Genomic DNA, 22,379 nt, shown 5'->3' with positions numbered 1-22,379 from the left:
TGCTTGGAGACCCATTCTGGTCCTTTCGATTCTAAACACCTTCTTGCAAGTACCCAAATTCAAGATGCTAACAGTACAGCAGCTTCTTCCCATGTTGGGCAAGAAAGCTTGGCTAGTAACGTTGGACCTCAGAGAGGCATACCTGCATGTCCCTATCAGACAAAATTGCAGAAGATACCTCCGTTTCATTGCAGGTTCAACCCATTACCAATTCTCTGCACTGCCCTTTGGCTTATCTACTGCACCCAGGGTCTTCACAAAATGCCTGGCACCAGTAATTGCATACTGCAGACAAAGAGGAATTCAAATATAGCCATACCTGGACAACTGCCTCATCCAAGCAGAAAGCAAGGACATTCTCTTACAACATCTGGCTTTTGTAAAACACCTTCTAAGTTGCCTAGGGTACACAGTAAACGAAAAAGAAATCAAAACTAGTGCCCTCACAAAATATGACATTCCTGGGTGCCAGCTTGAATACAACGGCCCAGATGGCATATCTGATGCCAGAGAAACAACTACAACTAACTCAATACTTCAAAATAATGGCAACAAAGACCAAACTCCCTGCAAGAAAAATTATGCAGGCCTTGGGCTTCATGGCATCTTGCATACTACTAATACCATTTGCAAAACTGCATATGAGGAAATTACAATGGTATCTGAAAAGCGTATGGACTCAACACAGCCACAGCTTGGAAACAATGATACCTCTCATTCCCTGCCTTCAACAGGAGTTTCTATGGTGGTCACAGGCATGTCACCTCAGCAAGGGTCAGCCTTTCACCTTACCCCCAGCCAGGCAAACTATGAGAACAGATGCATCGGACTATGCCTGGGGGGCACACATGGCAGGACAGTGCATTCAAGGCATATGGACTGCAGATCAAAGAAATCTGCACATCAATCAAAAAGAAATGCTAGCTGTACAGAATGCTCTGACAGCTTTCAAGGACCTCTTACATCCAGGACAGCTTATAATAAGGACAGACAACACCACAGTAATGTGGTACATAAACAAGCAAGGGGGTACACATTCCTACCCTCTTTGCAGGTAAGCAATGACCTTGTGGAACACAGCACTGGCTTACCAAGTTCAATTACAAGCTCAATTCCTGCCGGGAAAAAAGAACACATTGGCAGACGACCTAAGCAGGAACATCATGGATCCCTACGAGTGGAAACTGGATCCACAAGTATTTGCAATGATAACTCAAAAATGGGGGTGCCCAGACATAGACTTGTTTGCCAACCCCCAAAACTATCAGCTATCAAAATTTTGCACCAGGACATTTCACCATCAAGCTTGGAAAGTGGACACACTCTCATTCAGTTGGAAAATGCTGACAAGTATATGCCTTTCCTCCATTGCCCCTTCTCACAAAGGTGCTGCTGAAAGTCCGGATGGAGAGACCCCGAATGATGCTCATTGCCCCAGACTGGCCACACCAGCACTAGTACCCACTACTAAGGAACATGGCCCACGGCCCATCATGGATTTTACCACAGATTCCTCATCTGCTCACACAGCAAGGCAGTCAGATTCTACACAGCCAGCTCAAAACCTTAAATTTGGCTGCATGGCAAATCACCTAAGCAACCAGCCAGCTCCTCTTTCACAAGCTGTTATGGATGTCATTCTGGAGGCCAGGAGGCCCAGCACCAGGAAAGTCTACTCAGACAAATGGAAAAGATTTTGCGCCTAGAACCAAGCTAATGGCCAGCATACCCTTGAGCCGGACATACCTCAGATTCTACAATATTTAACAGAGATGTTACACAAAGGACTTTGTTTTTCATCTATTAAAATCCACGCCTCAGCTATTTCAGCTCACTACAACACGGATCCTCCCTTATTTTCACATCCACTTCTAAGGCAGTACCTCAGAGGGGCCAAAAACATTAGGCCTCTCAGGACAGCACCAACACCAACTTGGGACCTCAACTTTGTTCTGGAAAAACTTACGCTGCCACCTTTTGAGCCAGCTTTCTCAGCTGACTTAAAGTTTATATCATGGAAGACTGCCCTGCTGCTAGCAATTACTTCAGCCAGAAGAGTCTCAGAGCTACAGGCACTAATGGCAGTAGAGCCTTTCCTCATTTTTCATCAAGACAGAGTTTCTCTATGAACTAACCCCTCCTTTATGCCAAAAGTGGTATCCATTGTGGCTCTAAATCAAACCATCCATTTACCCACCTTCTTCCCAAATCCACAGAACAAAGGAGAAAGACTCCTGCACTCCTTGGACATTCACTACGTTACTACTTGGATAAAACTAAGGTTTTCAGAAAATCTGACCAGCTTCTTGTATCCTATGCTACAGCATCACAAGGAAAGGCTATCTCAAAACAGACCATATCGAAATGGATAGGACATTGCATACGTTTTTGCTACACCCATCATGGAAAACCAGTTCCTGCTAGCATAAGGCCCCACTCCACTAGGGCAGCAGCTACATCTACAGCCTTCCTCAGGGGGGTGCCAACCAAGGATATTCTGGAAGCTGCAATTTGGAGTTCAGTACACACCTTCACTAAACACCATCACTTACCACTTTACTCTAAGTCTAGAGCTGGCTTCGACACTGCAGTTTTGCAGGCCCTTCTAGCCTCCTCTAACCCTGTTTGACTCCACCTCCCATCCTTAGCTTTGGGATTCAACCCAAGTGTGATGACTGCAGCAGGGTAACACGATGAACATAGTACGGTTTTGTACCTACCATAAATGTAGATGTTCGAGTGTATACCCTGCTGCAGTCCAGGTTACCCTCCCTCCATCCCCTCTGACCTAACTGAAACCTTTCAATACCTTAAAATCTGATACAACCTTTGTGGTGTATTTGTTTATAGCTGGAGGGATGTTTTGTTTGTGCTAAACTGTTATTATTGGTACAATCTACTGACCACCTTTTGGGGGGGCACCTGACATCTGGGGCAAGAAAAACTGAAGAAAATGGCGTTGGATGCCTCTTATATACCCCTGGCGCACTGACGTCAGGGAAGAAGCGACAGCAACCTATGCCGGACCAAGACTTTGGAATTCGGGCCGACTGCGGGGACCGCCTGACAGCAGGATAACCCAAGTGTGATGACTGCAGCAGGGTATACACTCGAACATCTACGTTTATGGTAGGTACAAAACTGTACTTTAGTTACAGAAAAATATATAAGTATTCAATACTATAGCATAGGGTACTAAAAAATGTCTGTTCATTTGTATGAAATGAATAATATAAAAGCCATTACAAACTCTAGCACAAAGAATTCAGAAAATGAACCAGAATTATGAAAACTTTCAGTAAAGAATTTTTTATACCTTGATTCGAAGAATTAAATGTGAGTAAATAACCAAATTAGGTGCTTGTGTATTATCGCAACCAGATTTTTGCGGCTGCGAAATTTGCATGGTTCAAGTGATAACACTTTTTGCATTTTATTTCACATTCTTACTATGAAAGACTAACTTGGGATTACATTCAGGAGGAAAAACGATTGCACAATTCTTCCTGTTTAGTGTGCATTACACACGCAATGCTTCAATTCTCAGGGCTGCTGTCTCACTGACGAAAATAGTAGCTAAAACACTGCACGCCTTAATGTCTGAATTCAGGATAAAAACTGGGATGCGTATTGAAAGGGTAAAGCTGACATTTCATAGTAACTGCCTGGTCTACAAATGTTTTCATTCCTTCATAATGTTTGTATATTTAGTAAGGTTCACATATGTTTGTACATTTGCAGTTCATGCAGAAATGAGATAGCAGCACACATGCTGGCAGTAAAGTACATGTCATGTTAATAAAACCCTGTCAGTAACAGATAATGCATTAACATCTGAACTCACGGATCAAATTTTAGGGGGAATTGGAAGGATAAAGCTTACTTTGGGTAGTAAGTGCACATTGTAAAAGTTCTGTAATTTTTTGATAATGTTTGCATTTTTAGTAAGGTTCACATATATGTTAATATACAAATGAGCTATTTTCACAAATGCTGGCAGTAAAGTACATGCAGCCACAGCAGCACTAACTTTTTCCGTTGTTATTGATGTCCCTTAATGCAGTCAAAATCGCACAGACATTAATTTTTTTTAAGTTATAACCCTTCCCAAACAAGCTTCACTGTGAAAGAAAAGACAATTCCTGACATTTCTAGAACACTAATGGTCAGATTTCAACATTGGGAAGCAAGTGGTATTATCGCGAAAATCTGGTTGTGATAATACGCAAGTACCCCTAATTATTTTAAAGGTTCTGCTTTCATCCATGACCCAACACAAAGGAAATCAATAAAAGATTGTCACCATTCAGCCTTTCTGAGAGTACCCAAGAGTGTGCCTAAACTTTATTTCTCGATAGTTGAGAAAAACAGCTGTTGCTACCAGGCATCTCCCCTAATACCAGCAGTCTAAAAATTGCTGTAATACAGACATCTTGAGTGGAGGCAAGTTAAATACAGAAAAAAGTGGAAAGGAGATTACAACTCATAAGTCAAAAAGAAGTGTTACTAAAGTGTAAGAAGGTACTGAACAGACAAAATAGAAAAAAAAAGTGTTTGTTTCTTTGCCTTTTTAATCTTCTGCTTCAGCAACATTGAAGTTTTGGAAAACAGTTTTCCTCATGGCCATCACCTCTGCTTGTAGGATCTCTCAGCCTTAAGTCATTGCACGTAGAAAACCATTTTTGCTATTTCATTAGAAAAGGGTGTTCTTTTTTTAGAATATGCCCATGTTTAATTCAGAAGGAGGTATAGGAGGTGCTGCTAAACAAATCCGTCAGTGACCCTGTGCTTTCTGCAGTGGCAGAAACTGGGGAGGGAGTGATCTTCACGTCACAAACTTGCAAGACTAGCTCAGGTATTAACCAAACCAGGTGTAGAGTTTAGAAAGATAGGACAGTTGTTCATCTGCTGTGCATCAAGGAGTAAGGGGACTGGATTCCCAGTAAGTTAATTTCCAACTGCATTATCTTCTCCTGCAAGATGCCTAATCACCCACTGACAAATGATCTTGGTAAATCTCACTCCAGATAAATGCTGGTCTCATCTGCTTCCTTCTAGAGCACTGTGTACCACAGTCTGGTTATATGTGATGCATACCTTCACTAAGCGCTATCAACCAAATAGTGACTTGGGCTACTTTTGGGGATTTTCTTCTGTGGTGTGTGTGATAAAAGGAGGTACTGCCAGCACAGCTAGCTGGAATTTTGTAAACAATTGTATGTAATTTATGAACATCAAACTAATTCATACAATATGCTGGTATTATAGGTTCATAGGTTGGTACTAGGCTATCGGCCCTAGGGCCTATATAAGCCTAGCCATAACAATTCCCTGGCTATTTCTTTCCACAATATTTACTTCCCTGGACCTCTGTCTAGCAGGGCGACAGACATGATACTTGGGGCGAATTTCCGGTCTCCCATCCAATCGTCAAGGTTCCTTTTGAAGAAGGCCAAAGAGGTGCTCTGCTTGATATGTATGGGCAGTCTATTCCAGAGTTTGGGGAGTCTCTTGGTCAAAAACCTATCCCTCCAGCATGTTTTGTTCATTGTGATGACAAGGTTTAGATCCCTGGAGTGTCTGGCTCTGAGGGATTGGGATTTCTTTAAGTGTAGCTTGTCCAACAGCTCTGGGTTTGACCTGGCCTTGTATGTTGAGCAGAGATTGCCTCTGAGTAGATGATATGCAACATAGTATAGCTGGAGTTTTTTTTAGACGGTCAGCATAGGGCATCTGCTTTAGGCATGTAATTCTTTTAGTGAGGTATTTCTGTGGCCTTTCCAGTTGTTGCAGATGTCTTGAGAGGTACATACCAAATGGGGTGTTGTATTCTATAATGGGTCTAAGGAGGGATGACTACAGTGGGACAATGACCTTCTTTTTTCTGGATGAAAAGCCCTTAGTGATGAGGTGTACCACATAGAAGGATTTCCTGACTGTTGTGGCGATGTGGTTATCGAAGGTGAGACCACTGTCCACCTGTGTCCCTAAGTCTCTTATCACACTTTTGGTGTTTAGTGTACTGCCCACCTATGTGGTAATTCATGGGTACATGTTTTTTTCCCAAGGGGGGTAACTGTACATTTCTTGGTATTGAGCTTGAGCCCATGGCTCTGGCACCAAGCATCTGTTTCTGTAAGGCCCTTTTGTAGAATATCCACATAATTTGAGGATTCAGTAATGGTTCCCAGTTTGCAGTCATCTGCGAACTTTGTTAGCCAGAGTCCCTTAGTGTTGGCCAGTACTTCAGAGAAGTAGATGCTAAACAAGAGCGGTCCCTGGACTGAACTGAACCCTGAGGTACTCCACTTGTCTGGAGCTGGGTTTGGAGTCTGCTACTTTTTCAGTGTGGGTTCTGTCAGTAAGCCAGTTGGCAACCCATCGAGTGATGTAGGGATTAATGCCCAGCTTAAAGTTTATCTATAATTCCAGAGTGGGGGATTGTGTTGAAGGCCTTGGCAAGGTCCAGATAAGCTGTGTGGACCCCCTTACCCTTGTCCACAGCTCTGGAGACTGATTCGAAGAGTCAGCAGACAAAATCAGCACTTCACGAACCCAAACTGGGTGGGGTCCAGTGTTTGAAGGTTGCCAATGTCTTTGTTTATAAGTTTCGTGATAATACATTCAATGGCCTTGCAGATCAGGCTTGTCAGACTGATGGGGTGGTAGTTCCCAGGATCGAAGGTGGATTCCCCCTTTTGGAATGGGATAACTGTAGCTGTGCGCCACTCAGTGGGCACGAAGCCTGAGGTGAGGCTATTATTAAAGATGACACTTAGGTGAGGTGCCAGTTCATTTTGTAGTTCATATAGTACACAGCCCAGGATGTCGTTTTATCCCATGGATGCTGTATTCTTAGCTTTTGAGAGTGCGATTTTTTACCTTTGTTGCCATTATTACCGGAATTTGGCATTCTTTCAATATTGAGATAGGTCCTTTAGGGGGTGAGAAGGGGGTGAAGCTGGCACTGAATCTATCTGCTAGGATATTGTCAATATCCTCGGGATCAGTATATTTAATGACATTCTGTTGTAGCTCAGAGCAGATCTGAGCATTGCCATTTAGATTATTGACATAGCTATAGAATGCCTTGTGGTTGTCTTTGGAATCTTTGGCAATTTTATTTTCGCAACCAGCTTTGAAGGATTTTATGAGGGATCTCAGCTTCTTACTGAGCCTGGTAAGGAAGTTTTTTGCATCATGGGATTTTCCTCTTTTCTTCAACAGTTTTTTCCTTTTGTTGTAAAATTTGTTTCTAGCAGGGGACCACCAAATTGGCTTCCTTTTTTTGGGAGGAGGGTGTCTTGGTTCTATTTGTGATGGCACGATTCATGCATGAGTGGATGTGTTCGTACAGTGCCTTAGTGTAGGATTCAGCAGTCGAACTTTCAGTTCCTGTCTGTATGGGTGTCATGAGGTTTGTCACTTTTGACTTTAGTAACATGAATTTGGCTTTGGAGAAGTTTTTTATGGAGGTTTTCTTACTGGGGAGTGGGAGAGGGATGTGGATGTCAAGGGTGATTAGCTTATGGTCAGACCTGACCAACGAGGGGGTTGACCATAGGTGTGGAGCATCAATTTCCCATGTTGTTATGGTGGTGGTTTTGTCCTTTGAACTTTGCCTAAAAAAGGCACTGTAGGGGTGGTGAGCGCCTTAGCCAGTAACCTGAATTCCAGAGGCGACAGATGCATACCATCGCTGGCAAAGCATCGTGGTCTGTCGATCATGTTGTCTAATACAAATGTATTAGAATTGTATATCATGTGTATATCAATCTGATTTGTACAAACATTTATGTTAAAAAGGTATTTGTAAAGTGCTTGTGTTTAAAATGTATGCACAGTGTGCCTTACTGGAGAGAACAGAAATGTACTGGAGAGAACAGAAATATACAGGAACTGTTGCAAATGTTTGAATGTATATGTTTTAACAGAGGAAACTGGAGAGTTAACCTCAGTCCAACAAACTTTAGAAAAATATCTGAAATTAAATCACTTCATAGGCTAGGCCATAAAGATGCTATCTCACAGGTTTCATTGCAGCCAGAGAGACAAAGTCTGTACTAGGAAGCTTTCTGAATTGTCTTTGTGGTAAACTATTCACTTTCTGGAAGTGTGGAGGTATGCAATTGTTTTATGACTTCCAGCACCTGGCAAAGATCTGAGCAAAAGCCCTTGTGTGTGTGTATTTTTACAGGGAGGTGCTAAGTTCTGCTAGATCCCAATAATGGGGGGTTTGCATGGGAACTAGAAGTCAGATGACAAGAAATGATATAATTCTGCAAGCTGTGCCAGAAGGAATATTTTAGATATTTTTTATTTATTTATTTAACATTTGTTTATCAGGAAAGTCTGACTTGGAAGAAAGCCAATTTTTAGTGGTGGCCCAGGGAGAAATGCTCCAGGCACATGTCTTTGTAACGTGGGAGGAAACCGGAGCACCCACAGGAAGCCCATACAATTGCACGGAGGACATGAAGACTCCGCACAGAAGGCACCCCAGCTGAGAATCGAAGTTGAGAACCTCTTGCTGTGAGGTGACAAACTACTGCTGCCACCAGTATTTTGAGAAATCTCTTAGTAAGGTAGAACACTGTGTATTCTGTCTTGGGCCTGACTGCAACAAGGACCATTCACCACATCATCTGAGGGTCGGAAGCAAGAGGTACAGCAGTAGTGGTAAGCATGATGGTCTTGGCTTTCTTTTTCGGCGGTTTGGCAGGTACGTCAGTCAAACCCTCCATACCCAAGGCTATGGCATAGCTTGCAGAATGATTGTCTGCATTGCTGTATTAAGTAAGATGTCCTTCTATTCCCATGTTGCAGTATTCATCACACATGGGTTTACTCCTCTTGCTACCCGAACGTCCAGCCAGTATACAAAAGTTTTCCTTCACTCTGTGGTGCGTGGGATGCCTGACATGGCTAGTGGAACGTGGACCATAAAAGTGACATCTGCACACACCAGCCATCAGTACTTTTCAGTCGCCAGTCGAACGTCAGGTGCTGCTGCCATCCCGGCCGTTGGATTTCGAGAAATCGGATAAGTGCCCTGTTGGGGAACCTTTCAGTCATTTTCTTTACTTTAATGCCTGTTCATGTCATCCAGAAAGTGCAAGTGTAAGTGTGGCCATCAGCTACCCCGCAAGGATGCCCACGATCAGTGTCTTTTTTGTTTAGGTCGGTCACATGACTACAAGGCCTATTCCATTTGTCAGGCATTTGTGCCCAAAACCTTGTGCAGCCATCTGCACGTGCTCATCCTGTATCTAGAAAATCAATGATTAAAACCAGTAGCCTTGGGTATGGAGGGTTTGACTGACATACCTGCCGAACCGCCGAAAAAGAAAGCCAAGACTTATCACGTTTACCACTACCACTGTACCTCTTGCTTTGGACCCTCAGCCTGTGGCCAACATTGGCCTGGTGGAGGATTCAGGCTCCTCTGCCTCGGATATAGCGGGTACTTCCACGGAAGCTGCACAATCCTGTGCAGTAGGCACATTCATAGAGGCTTTTCCAGTGTCTGGTTTCTGATGCTGGGGGGGAGGCAGAGATTTTGGTAGGTCCGTCGGATCCCTCTGGTTCCTTACAGTTGCCTGATTCCAGGCCTTTCTCCCTTCAGATGCCTGCCAGTCCTCTCAAAACAAAGGAGAAAAAGGAAGCACATCTCACCTTCTCCTGAAAGCATGCCTGACTGGAAGGCCTTCAGCCAACGTTTTTTTAATTTCTTCATGGCCTTACAGCCTACCACTACAGGGACTTACTATCATCCCTCCTATTCTGAGCCCAAGGCTTCAAACATCAGACCCATCCATGAGGGAAGAGGAGGATTTTTCTGATTCTTCATCTGAAGACTCACTCTCCTATACCTCTCAGCTATCTTCTTCCTTGGGGTATGGCTCCCCAGAGGAAGAATCCGTTGACCCTGACTCCTCAGCTGAGGATTTGACCTTTCGGGAAACCATTACCAAGATGAAAGAACATTTTAAGTGGGAATCCTCTGAAATGACTGAGGTTCAAAAAAGGTATTATGACCTCATTCAGATGGATTCCCCAACCCCTACTGCTGTTCCTCCAATTCTCCATGCCTTCCTGGATGCCTTTTGTTCAGCATCCGTGAGCCCTGACTCACAACCCCCTGCTCCATGCTGACCCGACAGATTTTATAAATTCCCTGAAACTAAGTTTCTTGTCAAGTGTCCACCACCAGACCCTGCCACCATTTCCATCTCCACGGGTAAGGCATCTAAACTATTCCCTACCACCAATCCCATTCTCCCTGCTGACAAAGACAGCAAAGCCATGAAACATCTGGGTAAGAAAATTTATACCTCTGCTACTCTGACCTTCAGAGCTACTATAACTACCAGACACACATAGTTAAATATGACTTATCCCTTCTGGAGAAAGCCTCCAAGGAATTGTCTGGTTCACCCGATTTTGCTGCCAAAGCTTCACTGTCCTGTGTTCTGGCTCGCACCTCCCAGGTTACCAGGCACTCTATAAAGTTCAGTTATGATGCTGCTGAAGCCTCAGCAAGGTCAGCAGCATCAGCATCTGCTTTGAGAAGATTTTCCTGGCTATGCCTCCAGCCTATGCCAGATGACTTTAGAGCAAAGCTGATTGATGCCCCTTTGGACAACACAGCTTTGTTTGCTACAAAAGTGGCTGGGTTGTTTAAGTCAGTACAGCAAAAGGGGAAAGAGATGCAGGATTTAAAACACCTGCTAGCCTCTTTTATCCCAAAATTCCAAAGAAATTACCCAGCTAAAACTCAGATTATTAGAAAGCACTCTCACCCTGCTGCTCCCCCAAGGCCCAGAAAAACAACCAGGAATCAATCCCCTCCTGTTAGAGCTTCCCCCTCCTCTAGCCAGAGGCCACCCTTTCATGACTGGGCAGGGTAGTATCTGACTACCTATCAACTTTAAAACCCCTACCCACTCCCCCTCTATCTATCTCTCTTGTCTTCCTGTGTGGATATCGATCACCTCAGACAAATGAGTCCTTTCAGTCATTCAAAGCAGGTATTTTATAACCTGGCTTATACCCCCAATGCAAAAGGGTATCCCACAACCTCCAAAACAACAGATACACCTATTGCAACCAGTGCTGGAAATGCTGCTGGCTCAAGGCACCATCAAAACTGTGCCAATGGCTAAAAAATGGAGAGGTTTCTACTCCAGGACTTTCCTAGTCCCAAGAAAAGACGGTTTTTGGAGACCAGGTCTGGATCTCTCTCTTCTCAACCTCTTCCTTCAGGTTTCTACTTTCAGGATGTTGACCTTTTCCACTCCTGCTCCCTCAAGGGTTCATGGCCACTTATATAAAGGATGCCTACCTTCACATCCCCGTAAGGCGCAATTTCAGGAAATACCTGAGGTGCTTGTTGGGCCCCTCTCTATTTCAGTTCTCTGCCTTGGCCTTTGGGCTTACCACTGCGCCCAGGGTATTCACCAAATGTTTGGCTCCAGTTATTGCCTTTTGCAGGACAAAAGAAATCCCGATACTCCCTTATCTGGATGACCTGCTTGTACAGGCCGACTGCAAGGAGACCCTCTTGCAACACATACTACTTGCCATTTTCCTCTTACAGTCCCTGGAATTTCAGATCAACTTCCCAAAATCCCACCTGGAACTTCTGAAGACATTGTCTTCTTGGAGTGCAGGATTTGCACAGACATCATGAATGCCTACCCCCCCCCAAAAAAAAAGGTGGAAAGCTTGACAGAACACCTACTTCTGGTCATTCAGACAGAATTGACAAGGTAGTACCTCAGACTCCTGGGTTACATGGGAGCCACTATCCCCGTGTTACCATTATCAAGACTCCATATGAGAAAGTTGCACTGGTACCCAAGGTCAGTCTTGACCCAGCACTCCCACTCCTTGGAGTACAGGGTTCCCCTTCTGCTCTGCCTTAAAATAGAAATCTTGAAGCAATTGAACCTCAATCCAGGTCTTCCCCTCCAATCACCCAACCCAAACAGATCATGCACATAGATGCCTCAGACTTGGGCTGGGCAGCAACTCTGAGCCATCTGAAAGTGCAGGGGCTGTGGATGGAGTTGCACAAAAAAAAAACACATCAGTATCCAAGAGATGAGGGCAGGCCTCCTTGCCCTTCCAGCCTTCCAACCCTTTCTACAACAGGGACCACTAAATATCTTTACAGACAATACCACAGTCCTGTGGTATCTCAACAAATGGGGGGGGGGGTCAAATCCTACTTGCTTTGCAGACTAGCTCTCCTAGTGTGGAAACTGGCCACCTCCCAGGGAGTTTCCCTACAGGCGGTTTACATTCCTTCGCTACAGAACTCCCAGGCAGACTGTCTGAGCAGATCCATCACAAACAACCACAAATGGATGCTGCACAGGGATGCCTTCCTGGACCTGGCCCACCAGTGGGGTACACCTCAAATAGACCTGTTTGCCTCCTCCATCAAGAGGCAACTTCCCTCCTGCACCAGGCTTCCACACCCTCCGGCTATGTCAACAGATGCCTTTTTAATCTCTTGGAAGGGGAAGTTTCTTTATGTATTCCTCCCTTCCCACTCATACAGAAGGTCCTGCTGAAGATCCAGCAGGACAGACCAAAAATAATGTTGTTGACTCCCTATTGGCCAAGACAGCATTGATTCCCCCTACTACAGCTGTCCAAGGGCAAGTCACTACAAGTTACCCCTCAGAGCGGACCTTCTCACACAGCACAAGGGATCCCAAATACATCCACAGTGGCAGTTGCTGCACCTCATCCTGCAGCAGATAGGATTCTTATCCCCTTCAGACACCTTCCTTTACAATGAAGACATGCTCACTGTCCTTCAGGAGGCCAGGAAACAGAATACAAGAAAATTTTACCTATCAAAGTGGAAGAGATTTTTTATATGGTGTCTCAAAAGACAGTTGGACCTGCTTGCAAGTGAGACCCCTCTAGTTTTGTCTTACCTGTGTGAACTGCTGAAACAGGATTGGTCTCTCTTCCATTAAAGCCCACTTGTCTGCCATTTCAGCATGCCTTACTCTGGACCCCCCCCAGCTTTCAGACTACCAGCTAAGTTATTCCGTAAAGGGGTCTTTCACCTGAGACCCCCCAGGACACCATCTCCATCCCCATGGGACATCATCTCTGTTCAAGCCAGCAGACAAAGCTTCCCTAAAACACTCTACATGGAAAACTGTACTACTTCTGGCCTTGAGCTCAGCCAGAAGAGTGTCAGAGCTACAAGCCTCATGGCTATTTCATCTTTCGTGGTATTCCACACTGACAGGGTTACTGTTGGAACTAACCCTTCCTTCATGCCCAAGGTGGTGAATGATCTCTCCCTAATCAAGCCATCCACCTACCAGCATTCTTCCCTAACCCACAGGGGGACAATGAGATAGCACTTCATTCCCTGGATGTGCACAGACAACTCAGATTTTATCTGTACAAAACCAAGTACATCAGACAGTCGATCAGCTCTGTCTCCTTCCACCCCAAGGCTCTAGGGAAGGCAGTAGCCAAACAAACTATCTAAACCTGGATTTCCAAAGCGGTCACCTTCTGCTACAAATACCAGGGGAAATCTCTGCAAGGTACTGATAAAGAACATTCTACCAGAGCTATGGTCTCCTCCTGGAACCTTCTTCAGGGGTAAGGATACCTCTACCTTTCTTGAAGCAGCAGCTTGGTTATCAGTGCACACCTTCACCAAACATTAGAAGTTAGACCATATTTCCAAAGCCAGGGTGGGTTTTGCCAGGGCTATCCTTCATGGATTCCTGGAGACCACCTCTAAACCACCACCCCCTTCTTCACAGTGAGCTTTGGCACTCACCCATATGTGATGAATACTGCAACATGGGAATAGAAGGACATAGAAAAGTTGTGTAAAATCATACCATAACCATAGATGTCCTCTTCCATGTTGCAGTATTCCTTCCCACCTTCCTTCCCCTCCTATTATGCTGCATATCCCTTTCTGGGTGGCACAGGACTGGCATTTTCCCTTGTTAGGACTGATTCCGATTGGGGCTTACAGTTCTGAGGGCTGGTGCGTGCAGATGTCACTTTTATGGCCCACGTTCCACTCGCCATGTCAGACGTCCCATGCACCATACAGTGACTGAAAACTTTTGCATACTGGCTGGACATTTGGGTAGCAAGAGGAGTAAACCCATATGTGATGAATATTGCAACATGGAAGAGAAGGACACCCATGGTTATGGTAAGATTTTACACAACTTTTCTTTATTTGGGTATAGTAATGCTCTTCGATAGTCAGGAATATAGTGAAGCTTAGTTTCGATATTGTTTTTCTTGGTCTGACCCTGTCCTGAAATGTTATTTTAAATGTTTCATTTGGTTTGGAACTCAGATGTCACTGTAAATATATACTTAGTATTTTCTTGCTGTTTTATTATTTATTATTAAATATAGTTAAACCTTTCATTATGGGTGATCTTTGTAGAAATATTTAAGTTTTGAGAGTACTTGCATATTTATTTGGTAACACTATGTGGGCCACTCCTAATAACCTTGCTCTTGGTCAAACTACCATTTGCATTAGTATTAATATAAGGTAAAACTGGACACCCTTTGTTAAGGGCCTTAAAGTAGCTGGTGAGAGGTTCTGGTGGCAGTGGTAACTGCCTTAAAGTCTGGGAAGAAGGGGGCATAGCTAGTAAACATGTGCCAGTCTTTCCTAGGTTTTGTGTGTGTAAAACAAATCTTCAAGTATGTGTCAGCTACTTGGGCAGGGTCACGATGCACTGGTTGGATAGAGAGAGTGTTGGAAGACTTGTCTTAGGACCCTTGCTAAGGACTCTAGCTGTGCCAGTGAAGATTCGTGTTGGGGATCTGGAGAAATGGGCAGAAACCAGCCCTGTTCTGACTCTGGTCTCTGTATGCTCTTAAGGGAAATTGCATTTGATGCAGAGAGCTCCATCTGGAAATGCTGTGTGTACCTGTTATCCTCCCAGTGAATGTTCCCAACAGGTGCCAGTGGTGAGGATTGAAGCTTCTTGATTACTGGTCCAGTGGTTGGTCATCACAGTGTGCTTTCTATTAACTGTGATACTTGAAATTCACCAGAACCAGTGACCCATCTGGGCCAATCCTCAATATTAGTGTAGTAGGAATTATCCTTTATAACCTTGGCCTTTCCCATTTAGACAAGACAAGGGGAAGCCTCCCCATGCTGAAAGACAAGAAAATATTGGAGATGGGAAGCAGAACAGTCTCAAAGGGCTGAGGACTCCAAGGAACCCACTCAGCATTGAAAGCACCACTGACTATGTTCTATACCTCCCTCCCTTATCCCTCCCAGTCCGCTGTCAGGAAGACTGTTTTTCTTCACCAGCCAGTGGAAAGCCATCACCAATGACCAGTGAGTCGTCACTGTCCTAGAGAAGGGGTACTATATTCAATTCAGAGAAATTCCACCTTTCTAGAGCATTCCAAAACCACCAAAAGAGCAATAAAGTCACTTACCACCTATTCTCAGGAAGCTACTGAAGGATCATTCATTCTGTCCCTCCAGAACAAGAAAGAAAAGGTTTCTACTCAAGGATGTTTCTAGTCCCAAGAAAAGAGGAACTCTGAGACCCATACTGGACCTTTGAAAGCTAAACAAATTCCTTAACATCTCAGAATTCACAGTGCTTACATTGCAGAAATTACTGCCCATGATCTTCCAAGATGGCCTCCATGGTCACCATAGTCCTAAAGGGACCTTACATGTTCCCATTGCAGACAGTTACAGAAAGTACCCATGCTTTGTAGCGCCAGGCTTCTACTTCCAGTTCTATGCTCTACCATTTGGACTCTCTACTGTTGCCAGAGTTTTCGCAAAATGCCTAGCTCCTCTGGTAGTTAATTGCAGAACTCGGTGTCCATATTTACCCCCTACTTAGACCGCCTCTTTTATACAAGAACCACTTCAGAAACCCTGGGCACCTTATAGATCACTATAAACTTTTGTCAGAAGGTAGGTCTCACCCTAAATCTTTAAAACTCTCAAACTCTTCCTCAAACAAAGATCCCCTTCCTGGGAGCCATTATAGACTGTGTTCAGCAGAAAGCCTTTCTTCTGCAAGACAAGATTGTTTTCTTAACAGACTACCTGACTGATCTGCTTCCAAAGCAGCTCATCACTGCAAGAGAATTTGTGAGGATGTTGGTGTACATGACATTATGCATCATCATTCTAGCTGCAAAGTTGCACATGAGGAAACTTCAGTGGCTTCTTAAAAACATGTTTGGGAACAGAACTCCCAACCCATAGAAACCCTTCTGCCACTCCTTCCATGCCAGAAAAGAGAGCTCCTGTGATGGAAGAATGCCATGCAAAGAATCCAGGAGCAAATTTCACTTTGCCAGAAACTGACAAGATTGTTACTATGAACAGCTGAGGCATAGCTTGGAGAGCCCACTTAGGTCCATTGAAGGTATAGGGTAGTTGATCCCCACAGCAAAGGAAGTTGCATATAAACCAAAAGAAGTTACTAACAGTCTGCCTGACCCATAAAAGCTTTTTCAACAAAATTTAATCTCAGGGGCACTGCAAATCTGGACTGACAACACTACAGTTATGTGTTGCATAAATAAGGGGGAGCTTTGTCCTACCCCCCCCCCCCAGATGCAGCATTGGCAGAAAATTTTGTATGCTGGCTCATGAGATAGGACTAAACCTCATAGCTTCTTATATTACAAGCCAGATCAATACTCTAAGCAGGGACCTTCTAGACCCCAACAAATGGATGTTGAAAAGAGAGGAGGTCTTGGATTGTCTATACAGTGGGGGATTCCCACAGTAGACCTGTTCACCTCTCTCCACAAGAAGCAATTACAGAAATTCTACTTCAGAGCACAACATACAGGAGCTTGGAAGATAGATGGTGGTCTTCACATAGACAAATTGGTTCCAGTATGCATTCCTGGCCTTACACCTGATTCCCAGGATCCTAATAAAAATCAGATCCAGCATGATTCTAGTGGCTCCCTTCTTGCCGAGACAACATTGGTTCTCCCTCCTGCTGATGCTTAGTGAACAGTGATTCTACACCTCACCACAGGAGATAGATTTCCTCAGCCATGTCAAGGGGATCTGTCTTCCATTCCCCACCTTGCAACCCTCAAGTCAGCCACCTGGAGGATTGGGCTTTGATGGCTAGGATGGCATCTTGTCCCAAGGAGGTGCTCTCCATTCTAAGAGAAGCAAGAAAGCCATATGCCAAAAAATCATACCTGGCAAACATGGAAAAGATTTTCTGCTTGATTTCACAGCAGTGACCATGACCCTACTCAAGCTGGCATCAGCTCTGTCTTGCAGTACTTGTCAGGCCTGTTTTACCTTAAGCCTTTCCTATTCCAGCATTAAAGTGCATGCATTTACAATTTCAGTTTGCCTGATCAACATTCCACCTATCTTCTAACACTCCCCAGCATGAATTTTTTTGCAAAAATTAATGATTCACCTGATACCACCCAAAAGGAACCCCTTTATTCCTTGGGATCTAAGTTATGTCTTGGAAAAAGTAACTTTGCCTCCCTTTGAACTTGCTTGCCACTGCCTCTGTAACAATGTTCACTTGGAAGACCACCTTCCTCATGACTGTGACTTCAGCTAGGAGAGTTTCAGAATTACAAGTCCTCATGTGTAAAGAACCCTTCACTGTATTCTACAGGGACAGGGTCACCCTCCGAACAAACCCAACCTTTATGCCTAAAGTGATATCAGAACTTACTTTCAATAGGGCTATCCACCTACCAGACTTCTACTCAAATCCAGAAAACTTAGCAGAGCAAGTCTTTCATTCCCTGCATGTGCACAGGCAGATCAGGCACTACTTAGACCAGACAAAAAACCCTAATAGAGCAGAGCAGTTGCTTGTGGCTTTCACACTGGATAAACAGTGCAAACCTGTCTCCAAAGAAACCATCTCTAAATGGATAGCTGACTGCATTAAGTTACTCACACCATGGAAAGGATTTACCTAGTCATAAAAAGCATACTCTACCAGACATGGGATGACTACCACTGCTTCCCTCAGTGGAGTTCCCACCTAGGCCATCCTAGAGGCAGCCACATGGAACTCCATGCACACCTTCACAAAACATTATAACCTAGGCAGTGCCTCCAGGGATAGAGCAGGTTTTGCTTCTGCCATCCTTCAAAATCTTGTTTCTTAAAGGTCATATAGATGACACCACCACACAATTTTTAGCTTTGGGAGTCCTTCCGATAATCATTACTGCAACATTGACTATGAAGAGCACAGTATAGTTATGTCACACTTACAATAATTGTAGCTGTTCAAGTAGATCAGTATTGCAGTATATACTCCCATGCTGCAAGACCTCTGTCTACTGACTGCTTGTCACCCCCTTACTGGGTGCAAGTGACAGAGGAGTTCTCTGCATATAGTCCTCTTTTCTTCATCATCTCCTCTATTCCTCCTATAATTTTCCTCTTTTTCACTCAAATTCAGACAGCTGGGGAGGTTGAGCTGTCCTCAGGCATCAGACTGCTTATTCACTGGTTAGAATGACCTGAAGATGGCACCGACTGACATTTTTCTTATACCCTAATGTCCAAACATCTGTCATCAGACATCTCTCAGCTGGGAATGATGCAAATACTCTGGAAATTGGGCTGGTCACAGGCTTCTGCATGACAGGAAGACCCAGTAATCAGTACTGCAACAGTGATCTACTTGAATGTCTACAATTGTGTCTTGTCTTTGAGAGAATCCTCCTTAATGGGTCGGGAATGTCTTCCATCCGTCATCATTATGTTTAGAGGGGGTTTTCCTACTAGCTGCTTCTGTTGTTTTTTTCCCTGTAAGTCAGTCAAGTGTATGTTATTAGAAAATGGTCTTAGAGAATCAGCAGCACCATTCTGGGTGCTTGATGTTCCAACGGATGAATTAATGTAAAAAGAAAGTTTGAGCTCATGGCATAAAATCCCTGTGCAGTGACCAAAATCTTTTAGTGCAGCTGCCATTTCATTTCTGCTTGCTAACCAAGAAGACAGCTCACTTTTTTAGTTCACTCAGTTTGCACTTTTCTGCTCCATTCTGTATTAAGCCACAGTTAGAAAACAGCAGCTAAAAAAAACACCTTTATATAAGTATGACTGTCTGTTTCCATGCATCCAGGGGAGATGGTGTACTTGTTTGGAGTATGTATATTTGATAGCAGCTAGCTAAAGTAAATTACTATGTATTTATGTATTTCATTCATTTGGTCAGAGTAAGAGATTTGAGCTATACACAGTCCATAATGTGACTACCTTTGTGTGTGTATGTCTGTGGGGGATGCTGTAATAATTCGCATGGTATCTGCTTAACAACAATGAGCTAAAGTATGTTAGTGTGGTTCTTATTTATGTATGTATTAAGGTAGGCATGCATTTTTTTTTTCACAATCAGGCATTTGAGATGTAAACATTAAAAAGTGGCTGTAACAAGTAAGTACATCTGTGTGTGTGTCTTTCTGTGTTGGTGTATTTCCATGTATGCATGTCTGAGCCTCTGTATCCGTGTCTATGTATGCATGTGTTGTATATATGTGTGTATGGATTCACTTCATAACACTGAAAGCTCAAAACACTTAAACTAAAACACTGAAACTTCAAAATCTTGAAAACTCAAAACACTGAAACTCAAAACACTGAAAACATATATCATACATATACTGAGTTTAAACAACATAAATCATAGCATTTTCCACCAAGTGTAAAATGTGAGGCAAGCCCCCTGCACCCCCCATGTGGGTGGCTGTGCCCCCACACCCCCTGCTTACTTATATGTATCAACTGCAAGATTGCACTTCACTACACTAAGTGCAGTCTTGGAGTTGATATATTTAAGTAGCAGGGGGTGTGTGGGGTGCAGCCCCCCAAATGGGGGGTGTAGGGGGGCTTTCCCCCCCATTTTGCACTTGGTGGAAAGTGCTATGATTTATGTTGTTTAAACTCGGTATATGTATGATGTGTGTTTTAAGTGTTATGAATTTCAGTGCTATGAGTTTTCAGTGCTATGAAGTTTCAGTGTTTTGGTCTTCTATATTAAGTTTTCTCATTTTCAGTGTTTTGAGTTTGCAGTGTTATGAAGTGAATCCATGTGTGTGTGTGTGTGTGTGTGTATGTATATGTATGTATATATATATATATATATATATATATATATATATATATATATATATATATATATATATATATGTATATATATATATATATATATATATATATATATATATATATATATAGTGTGTCTGTCTGCCTCATTATATATATTTTTTTTACTTGTGATATTTCTGTGAAATGTCACAAACCCATATATATGATTGTGTGTTTGTGTATTAATTGCCTAATGTCCCTGTCACTGATGCTCAAACATCATACAAAAATTAGCCACCTGCTCATTCTGTCAAACATAGAGAGAGAAAGGTTTTTATTCTGCAAGGTGACAAACGTCCACCTTAACCTCCCACACCCCCGCTGCTTACATTTACTAACTACAAGATTGTGCTTCAGTAGTGAAAAGGGCAAGCTGTCTGAATTTCATTGTTCATTGATCTCTCACCAAATTTATCTCTACACACATGTTCATAGCTGAATACTAGGCTAATTGCCGTAAAGGGTCATTTTAAGCCTAGTCAATAACCCAAGAGCGGAATCATACCCTAGAGTTTGTGTCTATGCCAAACTCACCCCATTTCATGAAGTGACTCAACCAATATTTGAGATTCACACTTTGGTCAGAGAGGAAGCTGGGGCAAACTGCATTCATATGCATACACACACACTAATAATAAAAGAAATATAAAACATCTTAAAACAGGTGTCTCATTGTCTAAGTCTAGTAATGCTCCCTCCAGTGTGGACATTACAGCGAAGTAACAGAACTTCCATGGATGAGGAGGCAGTCCACTTCTTGGCATTCCTTTTTTTCCCTGTAATGTCTATTCTTTTGAGCAGTGCTGCTTGATTTCATTACTTATTTAGTAATGAAGTGTCACATCTTCATTATTTTCCTTCTTTGCTGGAATTTGACATGAGGGTTAACTGGAAGTCTCTGGTGACTCGATTCTTTATGTAGCAAGCATATTGACTCATGACATATGTTGTCATAGGTCTGTAGTTAACCCACAAGTACAGGCTTTTACAGAAAAAGTATAAATTCTGATTGGTGGAAAAAATGTATCCAACCACAGACCCACCAAGTAGAGTCCTGCTGTATATCATCTTAAACAGCAGGAATACATCTGCTAGTTATAAGCTGCTCATCCAGGTGTACTCTCTTCAAGGGAAAAATGATCTGTATAGTAAGATCACTCCCTTCTGTAATCCAGTAAACCATTTTGTCACTTATTCGTTTATGACAAAAGTACTATGGAGAAACTCAAAGATTTGCTTTTAAAGGTGGATCATGACCCCCTGTATGTAAGGGAGAGCAGGTCTTCAACTTTTAATTTCCTTTATAACTCTGATTACATTCTATTACATTTATTCCCACAGGTTATTTTGTACTGCACCTTTAATTTTCCCTAGAGAGAACTGTACGTCCACTAGTCGTGCTTCTATGACAGGCTAGTTCTGGCTTAATATCAGTATAGAAGTGGCACAAAACTTTTGCTGACTGGAGTAGCTTGGGGTAAGATTGCTAGACAAAAATTGCTGGACCCACTGTGCATCAGAAAGTAAACCCGGCTTTAAGTCATTTCACCCTTAAAGAGCCATTACGTTGAGTACCTCATGTTATTCTTTACATAGCGACGGTCTTATTTGCATGTCTTTAGAAAGCATCTCAACAGACATTCAGTCATATTCCATCTGTTTGACCCTTCTTTGTCAGTTTTCTCTTTTTGTCCCTTGTTTTTACCTGTGCCTTGCCAGGTTTTCAGTAAAGAGAATGAACTTCATGCATTGACATTGCTATCACTGTATGCAGAAGAAATAGTGAACTCCTTATTAAGACATAATGTCAAGGATTTTGCAGAAGGATGCTCTGTCCTAGATGAAATTAAACTGATAAATGTCTGGTAATTAAGATGCTCTTAATGATCTGGAGTTAAAGCAGGTATCCGTAACTGGCATTTTTCACTGATTGTATGATGCGATTTGCATTTCAGAAACCGTGGTTTTCTTTGGTAGACTGTGCAGCTGTGGTCACACAACCAGTAATTCTCTGTAGCCCTTTTACCAGATTGGTCACTAAAATACATTATTTCTTCACTTCAACAGGAACTTCGTAAAAGTTACACCAAGCAGCAGCTGACATTCAAGAAATTAAGTAAAATCAAAGAAGATAAAATGAGGGAAATTGAGAGGCGGAAGACTGAAGAACTGCAGAAAAAGAAAGAGGAGGAAGCAGCAATAAGGTAAA

The 22,379-nt window shown here is 43.1% G+C and overlaps 1 protein-coding gene across 1 annotated transcript in view; it reads left to right on the top strand.

Annotated features, from left to right (window-relative positions):
- ITSN2 (intersectin 2) overlaps window positions 1-22,379 on the top strand; it is a 3,295,579-nt gene that overhangs the window by 1,139,371 nt on the left and 2,133,829 nt on the right. The window contains exon 15 of the mRNA XM_044063555.1: window positions 22,238-22,374. Coding sequence (XP_043919490.1) covers window positions 22,238-22,374 — 137 coding nt within the window. The remainder of the gene's footprint in view (window positions 1-22,237; window positions 22,375-22,379) is intronic.

This window comes from Protopterus annectens, chromosome 2.part1, assembly GCF_019279795.1.
Source record: "Protopterus annectens isolate FY-2018-M chromosome 2.part1, PAN1.0, whole genome shotgun sequence".
In the NCBI taxonomy this organism is placed as follows: domain Eukaryota; kingdom Metazoa; phylum Chordata; order Ceratodontiformes; family Protopteridae; genus Protopterus; species Protopterus annectens.
This window is presented reverse-complemented; position numbering and strand designations above follow the sequence as displayed.